The 17,702-nt window shown below is 43.8% G+C and overlaps 1 protein-coding gene across 5 annotated transcripts; it reads left to right on the top strand.

Moving 5' to 3' along the window:
- Window positions 1-1,762: 1,762 nt before the first annotated feature.
- On the top strand, window positions 1,763-16,222 carry LOC108030587 (death-associated inhibitor of apoptosis 1). 5 transcript variants are annotated; one of them, XM_017103557.3, is made up of 2 exons: window positions 1,763-2,000; window positions 14,763-16,222. In XM_017103557.3, exon 2 carries the CDS (start codon window positions 14,843-14,845, stop codon window positions 16,166-16,168), a length of 1,326 nt encoding a protein of 441 aa, XP_016959046.2. In that variant the 5' UTR covers window positions 1,763-2,000; window positions 14,763-14,842; the 3' UTR covers window positions 16,169-16,222. The 5 variants fall into 5 exon arrangements, with proteins under 5 accessions (XP_016959046.2, XP_016959045.2, XP_050742374.1 ...); XM_017103556.3 differs by lacking the exon at window positions 1,763-2,000 and adding an exon at window positions 7,049-7,441; XM_050886417.1 differs by lacking the exon at window positions 1,763-2,000 and adding an exon at window positions 11,817-11,971.
- The last annotated feature ends 1,480 nt before the right edge of the window (window positions 16,223-17,702 follow it).

The raw sequence follows: 17,702 nt of genomic DNA, 5'->3' as shown, positions 1-17,702 counted from the left end.
AAAAGACTCTCAATTGATTTGAAGTTAGCAGGGCAGAAACACAATTTTAAAACGAAGGAAGAACGCTATAGTCGAGTTCCCCGACTATCAGATACCCGTTACTCAGCTTAAGGGACCAAATGGGAGATTTATAACCAGCAAAGCGTATTTTAGGGCGCCACCTAACGGATATTTCAGTAGATGCTATGAGTGCGGCAGACAGATTTTTTAGGTCAGTCGATAGGTATTAATGAGATCCACAATTCAATTAAAATTTTGATCCTATCATAATAACTTTAGACGCTACGGATTTTCGCGGATTGTGGGAGTTAGAGTGGGTGTGGCACCCCGCTGTACATATGCCTGTTCTAGCTATTATAGTTTCCGAGATCTCAGCGTTCATACGGACAGACGGACATGGCTAGATCGACTCGGCTAGTGATCCTGATCAAGAATATATCTTCTTTATGGGGTCGGAAACGCTTCCTTCTACCTGTTACATACTGTCTGACGAATCTAGTACACCCTTTTACTCTACGAGTAACGGGTATAAATTCCGTTTCTATCATGTAAAATAACTAGGTTATTTACATATCTATAATTTTTTATACACAATTGAAAAATTGCAATTTAAGCATTTTCGCATTCTAATATTTGATGGTTTATTATTGTCTTTTTTCCAACTCGTGGAATAGGGTGACGTGGGACGATCGAACATATGTAACTCCCAACTGCGGCTAGGAATTTATTCGCCGTCTTCGTTGATATATTCCTGTCTTACCTTTTCTTTTCCTGGGATCCGGTTCTACTGTTGTCTCTTTTTCTTACTGTTTTAGTCTTCTCTAGATTGTTTTGACTTGACTCACTCAAGTAGGGTCCCGAAAGTGGAATTGACTGACGCTTTCGTCAAATTTTTCGGTTCGGTGCTTTCCTGTTTGCGGGGGGATCACTCAGCTCACTTAATAATTTCATAAAATCTGCTCCCATTACTTATGGGCAAAAAATAGGGCTTTATTTTATTTTTTTGCATAATCTTTCGATCTAGTTGTTTTTTCTTAAGATGGATGGACCAAATTTCATGTTTAGCAAAATTGGATTGAAAAAAAAGTTGCCTAACTGTGTTTTAACGGGAAAGGACAACTTTAAAGAAGATAAAATTGATTTAATTATTCTTATTAACATAAACTTATGTACCTTACATTCTGTGGAATTTTCACAAATTCAGCAATTTACCACTTTGGGAATACCCTTATTGATAAATAATTTTGTATGGGATATTTGGTTGGCAACCTTGCTAAGAGCTTACCCCAGACTTGAACCAAGTGGGACGCAGAATCGATCTCGTGAAACTATCGACATTTAAAAATACCAAAACAGTGTGACACCAAGGAAACATTATTTCCATGTCAGAACCAGGGCTACATCATGTAACGCTTACACTTGTAACGGTTTTGTATTATTTTTTAAATTAAAGACGTCAGACAACAGAAACAGCATAAGATATACTCTAAGTTTATCAAAATCTATAAAAATACTTTTATTTGTTTTAAAGGAGAGATGGAGACAGCCAGTGAGAGACAAACCCACCCCCCAAAATAAATGCGCATCGCCTGGGTGCAAAAACTATTTCGACCGTTCCGCCCCGCTAATTCTCGCTCTCTTTCGCCCGCCAGCACCCTCTCTCTCTCTAGAAAGCCAAGCAAAACAAAACAAATGAGATGCAAAACCGACAAAAACAAATACCTATAGGAAAGTAGGCTAGGCGGCTCTATAAAACACATAGTTTTTGCGTAGTCGCTGCATGGCACTCAAACCCACCGGACGACGCGTGTACATCGAGTGAAATAATTTTATCTGTGTACTCTTGAAAAGTAAGCCAATAAACATTTGCAAAAGCGCTTCAACAACCTTATCGTGCCACGATAAGTAAACAAAAACACAATTTTATTTTGGAGGTCGAAAAATAAAAGCGAAACAACCAATGATAAATTGTTACTTTATCTAGGACTAAAATGTCTCCGGTAAGTGATTTCTTAAGTGTGTTATTTTGATTTTTTCAAAGCAAAGAAGGTCTTAGTTTGCAGTATATTGTATTACATTGATCATAAGTTGTATTTTACAAAATTATCTGAATTTTCAATGGGTTTCATTTGCCATTGTAATAGATTGCATACATATAGGCGCTCCATACTCTCTCTTTTTTTCTCCTTTTTGTGTGCTTCCTTTCCACAACACTTTTGTTTTGTTTCTCTTCATTCATGTCCTCTCATATAATCATCCCCTGGAAAATGCACATGGACATCACACGTCTCGCTCTCTGACACTTTCCAGTCATTTCGAAACTGTATGCAATCTAGAACCATCCCTCTCTTTCTATTCGCCTCCCAACCCACCCCACCTGGAATCCATCCATCCTGCTCTGACGCACATGGCCTAGCAGGGATATTATCTTATTTTACATTCTAGATTGCTCCATTGTATCTTTTATCTCCGCCGATGCTGAGCTCACTCGCATCGCATTTCATTCATGATGAAACCACTCCCACCCCATTCGCCCAACCCACCCACTCGTAGAACGCGACTAGCTAGAATTTTCCTATTTTTAATTACCGCTCAATGTCATTTCCATTTACAGCGCTGCGTAGGTTCCAAAGATTGATGGGTTTTCGCCTATATAATCAGCTGCTTACCTCACTCATTTTACTAGAACGAAATTCCACTTAGCCACTGCACCTTGCATTGCGTCACTGAGTGCTAAGATTAGCAATAACTTGAAAATCGCACACTAACCTTTACTTCCGTTTCTTCTGGCGCCAAGTTCCGTCTAATAGATAAGAGCTTGACTACCATGGGCCAGATGTTTTTATAAAGCAGTTGTCATAACAACCTGTAATCTGTTCCTAGTAACTGTGACTCGCCCTCTAAAAAAGATTGCATTCTCATTGATGGCGTGTATCAGAAAACCGCAAGTGTATCAAAATTCCTGGGTCCAATGTTGCAGTTCTATCAGCACAAGTGTGTTGTAAAACCCTAACCAACCATGACCTCGAGTTCCCGAAAATTCCAACTCACAATTAATTTCCTCAAAAAACATTTGTTATACTAATTAATACCATGCCAAATGAAACCATTGCCGAATGTCACTGGAATTTACTGATAAAATCAATTGTAGTTCCCCAATTATAAGCCCACACTCGATGTCTAGATAACTTGAAGAATACACACTCCATGCAGATATGGCTAAAAATCATGTGTAGTTACGTAATAACAATAAAGTAATGCCAAAATAAGAAGCATACGCTATCAAACAAGGAAGTTATTAGTAAGATTCGAGAATTTTAAGATCACTCGTCGGTTAAAAATAACTTAAAAGCCTGATAATCGTCTTTGGCTTAGGTATTCCCAATAAATCTGTTCACGAATCGATGAAACGTGTTTTGCAGCACGGTGATGCACTGTCGATTGGATTTATTACCTTAGCTCTGTTCGGTCATCTACACATTTAGCCAAGACATTTTTGGATTAAAATTAATTGCTGTGTACCCACATTGGACAGCGAATATAAATGCTTATCGCACAGATGCGTACGAAGAGATCGCTCTATAGGGATCCTCCATTTGGCAGCAGCAGATCCGCAGGACACCTCAGTTGGACTGGCTGAGTATTGGATTGTTCCCCTCATCCCCTTCCCCAAGAGGTCGCGACAAAGGATCGACGGCAGCTGGCGACGTCATGTGCCGCACGATCCTTTCTCTGGAAGCAGGCACAATGCACAGTAAGGACAAGGGCAGGACCGCCTGCCCCAAGAGCAGATGTTGGTGGCTCCGTCCGCGTTTTCGGCGATCCTCTGATCGGCTTACTGTGCCTGCTCCGCTTGCAGCTGCCGGCACACGTCCGCAGTTGTCGATCCAGTTGTTCCTTGCCCTGAATGAGGCAGGTAATTGCAAAGTGGCTGAAAGGGACCGACAGGCAGCACATGTTGTAATAGGTAATAGGCAATCTAATCGGGTCGTGCCCAACTCGCTGTTATGACACCTTTTGCCAATTGCCGCGCAAAAGAGGAGAATGCAAAAACGGCAAACAGGTTTTCAGCCCGCTGGCTGCATTTGGCTGTCAATTAAAACCACAGACGAACTTAGCAAAAGCCACTGCGAAACTTACAGTCCGACGTTCGTAATATGAACGTAAAAGATTAAATAAAAGTTTAGTCTAAAATTTTTTAAAGGTTTTTAAATCACCTACAACAAGTGGCTAATATAAGGATAAGCAATTAGGCAGTCAACTATTTAATGTAATGTGTCATACATAACAACTTAAATCTTAAATAGCTCAAATAACTTGACACTTGAGAGGTGTCAAAAAGTATACTATAAATGTATTCTATTTGTTAGTGGTTAACACATAGATAAAACTATCAAGGCAACTCATGAATATATAACTATAAATAATTATATAATAAGTAACTGTCAAATATTTAATGTATACCCCTTCAGTCATAGTAAATATCTTAACTGCTCAGTGACAAGTAAAACAAAGTGACTGAAGAGGTTTGCAGTGAAGATATCAAGATGAAATTGAGCAAACAACTGCATTCTTAGTAAGCTCGTTGTAGGGAATGTCCACTGTACACAAATTAAGGTGTATGGGTGAGCAATCAAAATCCCAATGAGCAGCACCACGAGCCAGAACGGGCGAGTGCAACAACTTTAAAAGGCCTTGCAAGGCCGTTCGGCTCTGAGCCAGGGACTTTTCAGCCAAACTTGTCCGGCCACTCACGGATCCCAACTCCGTGTGGTCAGCGCAGTGATCTTTTGGAACAGAAAATTCCAAATTGCCAAAGGCACTCTGCCACCGTCCGCAAATAGAATATATCGCCGCCACAATTTCGTTTAATTTCCACCGAAAGACCGCCTGCGATAGTGTCGCCTTGCAACATGTCAAAGTCGTCTAGACTCCGCATTTATAGGCAAATTTCTCAAATGCGTCGCGACATCTTCGTGGTAAATTTAGCAGAGTGTATTTATAAAATCCGAAAAGTTCAACCCGTTTGCGGGCGGACGCCATATGCACACGTCGCGCACTGTCGCCGGCGCACTTTCCATAAATGATTTAAACTTGGCAATCTTTTGTATTTCAGTCCTCGGACGTGCTGGCATTTCCTTTGCGCCATTATTGCTCAAATATAAGTATGCGACTACGAAGTTGTGTAATGGGTGCTGAATTAGAAAAGCTTGTACCTAGATTAGAAGTATTTTACCCATCGACAATCTATTGCAGTGGACTCGTTCCAAGAATAATTCACGCAATCGAAAAGATCCCATCTTGAAAGGCAGGAAATGACTTCTTTGTCATTCCAAAAATAACATTTTCAATTACCCTTATATGGGGAACCATTCAAGTACTAAATAAAAAAGGGGCAGAGCTTATTCATATTTTTACCAACGATTCACCATTTTATCTAGACAATATGTTGTTAGAAGTGCAAACATTTTTATGACTATATGGCAAGCTAGAATTGCTCAGTATTTTTGTAAATATTTGAATTTCTGAGTAACAGGTTAATTAGCTTCTTAAGTAAAGTAAGAAATAGACGATAGGTGGTGTAGTAAGCAGAAACAGACGCCTTGCATCTGAGTAAAGGGTATGTGATAGTCGGAACATGGACTCTAACGTATAAGTTAAACGAAAGCTAAAGCTATGCAGTTAACTTATAGCTCTGAAAGGGGTGTCATTGTAAACGTTTCTTAAACAGTTTGGTTTATTATCCGCAAAGAAGATACTTTTGTTTAAATTTCTTATCGCAGAAGTTCTATGATAAGATTGATTCTATCTAACCCTGCAATAGATTACAAATAAACCCTATTTCCTTGGGTAAATTCATTTCTTCTCCCTAAGGGTTTAAAAATATTACTTATAACTTGTCTTAAGTCTAAACAAAGGCAAGGTTTGTGCCAATAAAAGAAAGCATTTTAAAACTGTTAATGGAGTAACCAAAGGATATAATAAAGTATATATTTTAAATTTGAGGGTGGGTTACAATATTCCAGTGGAATGGAGAACTTAAAAGTCAGATGCTTTGAGTAAATTAAAATTAAAAAAAAAAATCTGCGATTCTTATCTGCCCCTGGTGATAAGAGGCTTCAGGATAATTCCAGCTGCTATGTTTTAGGGAAGCCGAAGAAGAGGTAGGTAAAACGAAAACGAGAGAGTGGGAACGAGGTGCATACTCAACCAAACTGCAGCTGCGCTCTGCTCTTGCGCTCTCTCTTTCTCGCGACGTCTGGAAGGTGCAGAAGAAACAGTTTGTGGGATGAGAGAGGTAGAAATGCGGTGCATTGACACGCGCCGCTTCCATCGTTCGGCGCATGCTCTCCACTCTCTTCCAGGACAGGAGCCCAAAAATCAATGATCCTGGCTGCTGCGCCTGTCAGAGCGAAAGGGATAACCATAGAGCCAGATTTACGGTTATTACGGGTTGCGTACTAATACTAGTCGTAGTACAACAACGCTTTGCAACCTGCGCTTGGCTTTTAAATAGTTACATTTTAAACAATAATAGCTATACCGTTCTTTTAATTAACTGATTCGACTTGCCTTCGTAGGCAAATGGTTTCTACTTTGCGAAGGTTTTTCCAAAAATACAGCTGCAGAAAGGCCGAATGAGCAACTGCATTCATGACTTTTCGTCTCGTTCACGCAGCAAAGGAATACAGCTGTATGGTTTTTGTCTCTCTTTCTCGGCCTCAGTGCTGACGCAACAAAGCTAGGAATACATTTAGAAAATAGCTAGGAAAATAACCTACCTAATAATATGTTATACATATGCTCACAATACTAGAGCTTAGGATACAAAAAACATTAAAGATATTCAAATATAAACTTATTTAGATTGCTTTAAGGTGTATCAAAAACTGTAAGGAATATAGATTCATTATTTTCCCCCCTAATTTCGAGGAGTACGCTGCTCAGTAGATGCCGAATAAAAAAAGCCAGATGGGCGATTTTCCCGCCAGACGCTGGTCGCTCGGCAGGCGGCATCGGCTTCGGCTTCGGCTGCGCTCGTCTCGCTCGTTCGCGTCAGTTCGGAATCGCAACTCGACACGTACGGAAGCAATGGATTGCTGAGCTGTTTTGAGCACTGTCTCGAATAAATTTATGCATTTAAAGCTAGAATAAAGTACAAAAATAAAGTATTCACCGGACTCAATTGTGATAGTTGGCTTTGTAATTGTTGGCGACACAGCAACTGCAGGCGCAACAACAGCGGAACGAAAAAGATAACAGAGAACGTGTGCTTGGCTGAGTGAACAATATTGTGTTTTTCCGTTCATTTTGTTCACGGAAAATCAATATTGACTGTGAAAGCGCATTATAACACGATTTCCATATCGTCGAATCTCATCGCAGAGGAAATTTCCAGCGGAAACTTGAGTTTTTCAAGAGAAAGAGAAAAGCCGTCAAGGTGAGCTGAAGTCCAAAGTGTTTTGTAGCGTATGGTATTTTGTGTACTCCAAATTTAACCCCAAAAATTTTATGAAAACGTGACATCAGAAGGCAGGCAGCAAAAGCTAAAATATATTTTGTTGTTTGCTTTGCTGGTCCGTTTACACAGCCACACACACATGCACGTTATATGGGGAAAAACACACGCGCGCGCATACAAGCTAAAATGTCCAGACCACAAAGTTGTCGCATGCGATCTGGCTGCAATTTATGATTTGTTTACTTTTAGGATCTATACCTACGTACTGAAAGGTAAACAAATAATTACACTAGCTAATAAAAGTACATAACCAACAAAGGCTTTTAACACTATGGCAAAGTGGAGCGAAAACGTTTTCTGAATTTTCGTCGGGTGGCGCCGTTGTTTTGTGTTCCCGTTTCGTTCGCCCTCTCTCGCTCGCTCTTCAACGACCGCAGCGGCGAGAGATTGTTTCATAAAAGATGGCGACCGTAGAGTTGCCAAATACCCGCACTCTCGTAATACTCCGAATTATTTACAAAATTACAAACTTTGTTTACCCCACAAATTCGGCGAATTTTTCTGTTTCGGTAAACAGAAGTTAAAATGACACATGCCTGCTTGCACTGCTTTTCAGGCCAGGGAAACGCGAAACTTTCCGCCATATGGTAACCCTCTTTTTGCATTGAGTGATTTCATACGAAATTCCACACCCCGCCAGCCCCTGCGTCCTCAGTGGCCGTTTAAAAACAACATTCTCAATTGGGCATACTGTGGATGGAGAAGAATAAGGGGCGGTTATTGTACCACACAATGCCATTAATTTTATATTCAACGAATTTCGGACTACGCAATATGTATACTGTTTTCGTCTACGGTCAAATTAAGCGATGACTACAGCATCCAAAGTATTCCAGTTTGGCCAATTTTTAGCAGACTCGAAGGTCATCCTATGTGTCATCGTCGACCTATCAGTAGAACCCTCCATCCGGTTCTTATTAAGTATAGTTCGTTTGTTTCAACACGAAAAGCAAATTTAGATCATGTTGTCCCCCTTTTTTATATCATGCCTTTTTTGTTTTCAACTATAAATTTGAATTTTGAAATGAATGTTAAACAATTTTTTTTTTAATTTTGAACTCAACTATTCGATACCTTTGGACTCATATCCTAGGCCTTACCTATATGATAATGTTGCTTACACTTCTGTGTATCGCGTTTCAAATGTGTTTCTAAACCTTTTTTCTCCGTGCATCTGAATAAACAGATGACGCGTCAGTTCGCTGGGTGTATACACATACTTTACTCCGTACGATATACGATTACTCTGTGTGTAAGGCACTTCCTCTTTACGCACACACTCGCTGGCATAATCCGGCCCAACCCACCACCACCGCCGACTCCGGACCGTGGAGCATTAGCTTCTTTGTCTGCACATCCGCTGCCAGCGGAAGTGGTGCACTCATGCGTGTTTTCCACTCTGCAGAAGCGGAGAGGAAAGAGCCGAGGCTGATGGTAGTGTCGAGGAGCCATTGCCAAGAGACGAGCTCAAAAACCGTTTGGGCTGTTGCCAGTTTTCACTATGCTTTTTTCGCGCCGAGTGCAGCTTTATTTTTGCGCACTGTGCCGCTTTTTATGCTTCATTGCTTTGAACTTTTGCGTTCATTTCTCGCCGAACAAAGAGAAAGTCTCGCCAGTCCCAGTCTCTCAGTTTCTCAACTTGCGCAGAGCCAGGCTTCGGCTTACAGCTGAATACAGTCGAGCTGCCCTAGCTGCAACCTCCCTTATCGCAACAGTCAGTAGGAGGTGAGTCTATCAAAGGTATCAAGTTGAATGTGTCGATCACTTGGGCTACAAAGTCCCACTGTGCCTTCAAATAGGTCCGTATTTTATTTATCATTTAATACAAGCATTGTATGGTATATAAAGATTGTAAGAGATTTTTTTAAAAATCTTTATTCCGACAATAAATGCTTTTTTCGGTATTAAAGTGCCTAATTTATTAGGACAGTGCTGTAAATATCGAAAATATATATGAAAACGTCTCCGTAAATTGCATTTTCCTTATAGGGGCTGCAGTGCCACAACTTCTTCCATTATCGCCGCACCCACACACCGTCGACGGTGGTCCCTGCGCCCACATTTCCCACTCCCACGACTCGGATCGAGACGGGTCGAGACAATTCGTTAATAAAACGATAGATAAGGTGCTTAAAAAAAAACAACAAACAGTTCTCACGTAAATGCTGGGAGTGGAGTTCTCCCGAAAACAGAATAGATCCTATTGTCCCTCCTCCCGTGAGTTCCATTTGTTATCGCCAGCAGACGCGATGGCCATCAGCCATCATCCCATGAATGGAAATGGACCAAGGCGGCCCTTGAAAGAGGAGATGGAGATGAGAACCCCGGACAGGGCCAGGCATAAGATGAAGAAAATTACTTTTCGGAATTCCCGGAATTCTCGAGGCTCTCAAGCTGAATCATCTCGTGGCCTCCACGACCTTTGAGCCGGGCCGCGTGAAAAACGACCTTTCAGCTATTATTTCCACTAACGAGGCCTTCCCTTCCCTTCCCTTCCCTTCCCTCGCCGAGCCCGATCTTCATCTCACTTTTCCCTGGGATCGTACCCACATTCCGAGTCCCATAGAGATGCTGCGGTGATAAACGTGCTCCCCTCTCGCTCGCACACGACTTGACTTTGGGTTTGAGAACGATTTTCCCTGGTTTTCCAAGGAAAAACGCTGGCGGCGTCGGCGGCTCTGCGGCTTTGAACCAGGCCGCCGTTAGTTTTTGGACAATCGATCACCGTTCAATGGGGCAGAGGGCGAGGAGCCGAAGCCGATGCGGAGAAAGAGCGAGACAGCCGTGTGGTCGAGCCGATCTTAATGCATTCCCCGGCAGCCGGATCGGGGGCATTTATTATGATTACAATATTGCCCTTTGTTGGCCAGCATCCCAGGGCTGTTGTTCCGTCTCTGTTTTCTTCTCGCATTATCGACGTCGGCGGTCGTTCTGTGGCTGCATTTCTTGGAAGGCCACAACACGCACGCACACACTCCCGCCGAGTACGCACATAGGGACGCCGTGTGCGGAGATCATGCAAGAATGTTCTTTGTGTGTGCTGCATTTATTTATTTTCCCGCAGCCTCCCGAGTGCCCCGGCCTCCTCCTCCTGCATGCTCAGATTCTTCCACTTCGGATGCCTCGTCTTCTTCTGGGCCCTGAGCACGGTGACGACTCATGCAGCAGCAGGGTATCTTCCCTCTGGCTCCGGGGCCCCTCCTTAACCCTAGCTTGGTGTTGTTCTTGTTGTTCTTGTCGTATCTGGTATCACCGCATTCCAATCTCGGTTTTTTGTCGAAGACAACAACAAAAGAATGGTAAAGTGTTTATAATAGTTTCCCACAGTCGAGCTCATGTCTCCGGGGCTGCCAAGGCATAATCCAAACAGCTGTGGTCAACACTCTAGTTCCGAGGGTTTCTTTTGGCAAGAACTTAACACTAATCATCAGTTGAAATTTTTTGAAATATATATTATCGAATTCAATCTTGAATAGCTATCTTTTTTGTTTAACTTAAGGATTCTTATATGGTAAAAAATAATTTATTAGAGCCATATAATATTTTATTTATTTATATTTATATTTATTTATTTATAATAATCCACTACTGTGGGCAAAAAGTAGGTTAAATATGTTTTTAAAATGAAAATCTTAAATAATTTTGCGTGGTTCAAAGTAATGCTCTCTAGTAAAAATACGCCTAAGCCAGCGTTTTTTCCATCTTCAAAACATGCTAAATAGTCCCCTTCCGGTGTATCAGTTCCCTTTTCGTTGTTACCAGCACCTAGTACTATCGTACTGCCCCCGTCTGTAGTCACAGAACGCAGACCTTTTCCACGGCTTGGGACCTCTGCGGTTACCTTCACTTACTACAGCGACAGCACAGCAAAGCTCCAGTCACTTGGGCCTGGCTTATTCCAATCGGAAAACCCGAAAGGCAGCTCCAACTGCCTTACAGCATGCCTCTCCGCTCCACTCCACTCCGCTGCACTCCATCCCAAACCTAACTCCGACTCCAGTTTGATTTTCTGTGGCGGAGTTTTGTAGAAAAGTTGCCCGACTGCATTCCATTGGAGGTTCGCTCGGTCGATTGGTCTTGTCTCTCGTGCTCGCTTGTTCTTCTGTCTTCTGTCTTTTTCAGTTTTCTGTTTGTTGCCTTGCCTTGCCTCCTGGGCCTGGCCTCTTGCTTTTGCTTGGCCTTTGATTATGATTTTCTTTGCTGCGGAGTGGTATTTTCTTCTGGTCGCTGGGATCGGGCCTTGCTGCTGTGTTGTTTTGCTCCCATGCCATTCATGCGCCGCCCAGGAGGCCTTGTCTCTTCAGTCGGTCTTCGGTTGGTGTTGGGTGAAGGCGCTGCTCGCGGTTTATATCCACCGCCTCGTATAGAATAGTTCCTGGTTAACTTCGTTTTTAATAGAAATCAGTTTTAAAGTTCACCGAGCTGGTTGCATTTAGAAAGAGACTGCTGGTAAGTGCTAGCGAGCCCTGTCTGGCTTTTGAACTTTCCACGGAATTTCCTGATATAGCCCGGTGAAATTCCAACAGTCGGTTTACATTACAATTGTTAATGGGTTTGGCATTCCACAATAACAAATAACAGGCGTCAGCAGAGGCAGCTATAATTGCACTTTGCACTGGCTAGAGAAGCAAAACAAACAATAATGGGGGGCAGCTGCGCAGATCGAAGATTCGAGTACCCTTTGTCTGAAATATTTTACTACCGATTGATGCGAAACTGCACGGCATCAAGTATTATCTCATTCATGAACCACATTTCTAGTTTTGTGGAATTTACTTTTGCAGCAGGCTAGATATTCAAGTTTAAAGTTATCATAAGAATGGAACCAAGATTATCTGAGGGTAGTACATTCTGGAAAAATATGCCCTGTAAGGGTAGACAAATTGCAATTACAACAGCAGACAGCATCTCGAGCTTTTCGTTGCCCGCTGCTCCACTTCAAAACAATGCGCAATCTCTGCACTCTGTAAGACTCCATCTCTGGCATCCCCCGGGCCGGAGGCACCATCCTCCACAAATCCCGAGCTGCAGAAGTCAGCATTTGTAATTTACAATTGCTTTTGTTTTTGCTGCACTCGGTGTGTACTTTTTCTTTTGCTGTGCGCTGCACTCTGTTTTTCCTGTGGTTAGTTGTTTTTCCATTGATGGTTTCGGCTTTGCACCACATGGCCGTCTCGCTTGCACCACCGGGCCGCCAATGTGCTCTTATGCTGCGCTTTATGCTGCAAGTCGGGCTCCATGCTCCGGGCTCCGTGGTGGTGCTGGGCTGGAGTCGCCGAGTGCGCCGTCGCCAGAGTGGTTTGACTGCATTCCATTAAAACTTTCTCACAGTCGGCTAGCTCGGAGTGCTCCGCAGTGCATGGCACTGCCAGCTAACCACCAATGCCCCCGGCCCCCAGCACCACCATGGCCGCCCAACCCCCCGATCCGTTGCAATTGTTTGGCGAGTTTGGCTGGTTTGCGGTTCAAATTTGGACTTTGAACACGGGGCCTGGGCCCAACTCGGCGGTCGTGCTGAGTCTTTGCCGCTTGCTGGTGGCCCGGGCGAGTAAATGTCGAAAAACGGCTGTACAATCTCCTTGGAGGAGACCACCGCAGATACAGTTTAGGTCCCCAGGCACCTTTCGATCGCCAGCGATACGCGGCTATCGATAGGAAGCAAGTTTTGGGGTTCATTCTCGTAGCAATAAAAAAATTATAGTAGATTTATATAACAATTTTTTTGTTATTAAAGATTGCTGTTTTACCCATACTTACTATAAGTATAATGCATAACATAAAATACATTTGCTTTTCCTGTCTTTACTATAATTGCCAACTCAACGACTGACGAGCAACTGAAACGCCGTGTGGGTTGCCCCTCGATTACCATACTGATTTATCTGTAGCCGCTTTTTGTGCGAACAACTTTTTGCCATTATTATTGAAATTATTTGCTCGGTGAGTCAGATCGAGAATTGTTATCGGGCAACGTCAGACTGGCGCCACCCACCGTCCTACGAAAAACCACCCACTCAGACACTCGTGTCTGGTGGTGCTGCTCCGAGGACAGAATACTAATACTCACCGCGATTCGGCGCACTGGGAAAACGAGCGGTTGTAACGTTGCGTACTCTATACCACTACGTAGACTTTTTCTATCGCAGCTCGGGATTTTCCCCGAAAGGAAAAACCACCCTCGGCCCGAGTGCGAGCGGGACGACCGCTGTGTTTTCCAGCGGCTAAGGGCTCTTAAAGTTCGTTGATGCTGCATCTCCAGTTTCTTGAACTGCGTTTCAGTTTTTCCCTGCATTGTACATACACACTCTGAAAAACGTAGAAGTGCGACGAAAAAGTGTCTGGAGCTTTGCAAAAATATTTCACTTATCAAATGAAAGGTATTGGCCATAAAGTGATTGATTGAATTTAAAACCTGAAAAAGAAAGATACGAATAATTTTGGTAAAAAAGAGTCGCTTAATCTAAAAGTTAGTCATTGATTAAAAATTGGTTGTCATTACGATACGTTTCCCCCTTCTATTTCGTACCTTACTCTTGTTATTCTATGGTAATCACCATTTTAATCTGGAAATTTACAGTGAGGAGGGAATCAATAGAAAAATTGTTATTGTGTTCATTTTAATTACTCTTGTGTTGATAAGAGTATATTTCAAAACTGGGTTTGTTCGTTGCGATTCTGCAAATTACTCATGTTTTTCTCATGCTTCCCGGAATTTATGTTGCTCATGGTAGATTAATACTTTTACGAGACATACCCAATTTGAGGGGTGAAGTCAATATACTACTATTTGAAATCAAGTCTAGTCATGAGATACTAAAAATATACATAGAATGTACAGTGAATTTCTATCTCTATATATAGTTGCAACTTTAATATACGTAACACAAAAATATAAATCAACGGCAGAAGCTGTTCGGCTTAGGAGGGTTCGACTGCTTCTATATTCCATTGACGCCTGTTACCTATCTCTCGGTCGACCTTATCAATATTTGCTATAAAAGTCAGGTGCCGGGCAAGTCAAAGTTCCCTGAACAGTTCGCTACGATTTCTGCGCTCAGTTGTTCCTGAGCACTCTTTGCGATGTCGTGTGCTCGAACCTCGTAGGTCTTCTCAGAAGGAGAAGTTTCTCGGCCGCTTGGGAAATCTAGGTGTACATATCCTTATCAGGTTGATAGCGCCTATCTGAATATACCCGATAAACATATATATTGATGGCTTTCTTCTTTTTCTTCCATTCCAGTTTCGAGCTCAGAGTGAAGCAACCGGAGAAGAATTTAAGGATCTACAACCTAGGGAAGATAACAAATACCAGAACACAACATGGCTTATGTAGTAGCAGATCTGATGTCTTATGGACCTCCCGCTTTCGATCTAGTGCACGATCAGGTGGATAACAACACGAACGCGACGACGCAGCTATTCAAGAACAATATCTACAACATCATGAACGAGCTAAACCGCGAGGAGGCGCGCCTAAAAACCTTCACCAACTGGCCACTGGAGTGGCTGGACAAACGCCAACTGGCCCAGACGGGCATGTACTACACAAACGTCGACGACAAGGTGAAGTGCTATTTCTGCGGCGTGGAAATCGGACGCTGGGAGCAGCAGGATCTACCAGTGCCGGAGCATCAGCGATGGTCGCCCAACTGCCCGCTGTTGCGCCGCCGCACCACCAACAATGTGCCGGTCAACAGCGAGGCCCTGGACCGCATCCTGCCGCCGATCAGTTACGATATCTGCGGCGCCAACGACTCGACGTCGGCTGTGGAGCTGAGGGAGCACGCGTACGCAGAAGGACGCATCCCCATGTCGCAGCTGATCCAGTCGATAGGCGTGAACACAGCGAACGCGGCAGCCTCTGTCGCTGGAATCGCCTCCCCGCCGCCCATCAACTCCATCGCCACGCATGCGTCGACGGCCACTCAGGCCAACGGCGACGTCCAGCCGGAGACGTGTCGTGCCCCAGCCGCCAGTGGCAATTATTTTCCCGAGTACCCCGAGTACGCCGTGGAGTCGGCACGCCTGCGCACCTTCGAGGCGTGGCCGAGGAACCTAAAGCAGAAGCCCCACCAGCTGGCCGAGGCGGGTTTCTTCTACACGGGCGTTGGAGACCGAGTCCGCTGCTTCAGTTGCGGCGGTGGGCTCAAGGACTGGGACGACAACGACGAGCCCTGGGAGCAGCACGCCCTGTGGCTCAGTCAGTGCCGTTTCGTCAAGCTGATGAAGGGTCAAGTCTACATCGACACGGTGGCCGCCAAGCCAGAGCCAGCAGAGGAGAAGGAGGAGAGTCAAATAGGGGTCGAGTCGGCCAGCAGACAGGCCCCAGCCGAGCAGCCGACGGAGGCATCGGAGGCGGCCAGTTCGGGGGATGTGGCCCCGTCCGCGCCTGCCACGGCCGCTACCCGCATCTTCGACAAAATCCAGGAGGCGACAGCGGTGGCGGCTCCGTCCTCCAACAACAGCGGCTCCTCCTCCTCCATACCCGAGGAGAAGCTGTGCAAGATCTGCTACGGCGCCGAGTACAATACGGCATTCCTGCCCTGCGGCCACGTGGTGGCCTGCGCCAAGTGCGCCTCCTCCGTGACCAAGTGCCCGCTGTGCCGGAAGCCCTTCACCGATGTGATGCGTGTATATTTTTCTTAAGAACGCTAACCTGGACCGAAGTCCCCAAATTCAAAATAAACAATATGGAGCCCATTTTCAAATGTGTTAATCAAAACTGTAAGAAAAAATCGGGGTTCAACCGGCGATCGCAACGGCCAGCTGTTGGGCAGCCCGGCAGCTGGCCGTTGCCCTTAGTAAGAACACGAAGCCTGGTAGAGATCGTAAGCCTCCAATGTAATATTAGTTTAGAGCAGCACTTATATGCGTTATTTATAATAAAACTAACATATTACCGAAGAGCCACTGTCGTTTGTCATCTGTGGGTGCGGGGATAGTTACAAAAGGCGTCATCGGCAGTGCCACTGCAATGAGTCACGCCCAACCCCGCACTCCCTTAATCACTCAAGCCCGGCTTGGTTTCTGGAATTAAATATTATTTGTGAAACATATTTATGTGGAATTCTAAATTAAACCGCTGAACTCATTGAACCGCAGTTTTAAAGATACGTTTTTCTTACGTTGAAATAAATTATTTTTCACCCTTGTAACAAAATTTATGAGTCAAGAGAGACTTCAGCTTTAATGTTATAAATATAATGACATAACTATATATAATTTAAATATTTTAGACACATGGTGTACTGAAATCAAATAGAGGTGTTGATAGGTGAGTAATTTTTTCGTACAATTTTGGTGATGCTTTTATTATAATAAAGCTTATACGAAGATTGAATCAACAGGTATAAGTCCATTTTAATTTGTCATTATCAATTTGTAAAAATATTAATAAGTAGTACTCCGCCTTCTAATGTCTTAGCAGGTGATTAGCAGTTATCTTGTCCAAACCACGGACATTCCTATAAGTACGTGCCTGATCCTTTGTTGGGCGAACTCAGATACGGGGCTCTTATCAGTCATTGCATTTAAGGGGCATGCAGTTATTAATCACCCGCCCACGCCTAAACAAAGTGCATTCAACCCCAATTAAAAGTGCAGTGTGCAGTGACAAATCCGGGCTCTTTGTTGCGCCCATCAGCCGTAATAATTCCGAGATTTCAGGTTTTGGACTGGGTATTTTTTTGGAGATCGGACTCGGACTTAAGCGCTTTCCACCTCATCAGATAAGCTCGCAGTGCATTTCAATTAGCTTGGCGCGATCGGACAGATCCGGTTTCGGATTAGCCAAGGTGAGAAATGCTGCACACCCTGCGAGCGGGTAAGTACGACTACGGGTTGCATCACCAGCCATATGCATATGGACTTGTGATCCATGCGATTCCACACGTGCCAGATAGCAACAGGCTCTTTGAAATTTATTATTACGAAATGCCTTAATGAATGAAACATTGCCCTGAGTCATCCGCTCCCAGAACTGGAAAGGAATGCCACTTACTATTGGTCGGTGGGCTGCAAGTATCAGAGATCATAACTGGAATGGCATTTGACAGTCGATATTATGCAAATTGCCGATCTAGATTCAGTTGCGAGAGAGCGTGGTCAGGCGCTGACCTTAGATTGCGTGAGGTTTTCAATTAGCAGGCGAAGGCCCCTGATAAAACTGCCCTCAACTTGT

This window comes from Drosophila biarmipes, chromosome 3L (genome assembly GCF_025231255.1).
Source record: "Drosophila biarmipes strain raj3 chromosome 3L, RU_DBia_V1.1, whole genome shotgun sequence".
Taxonomy (NCBI): domain Eukaryota; kingdom Metazoa; phylum Arthropoda; class Insecta; order Diptera; family Drosophilidae; genus Drosophila; species Drosophila biarmipes.
This window is presented reverse-complemented; position numbering and strand designations above follow the sequence as displayed.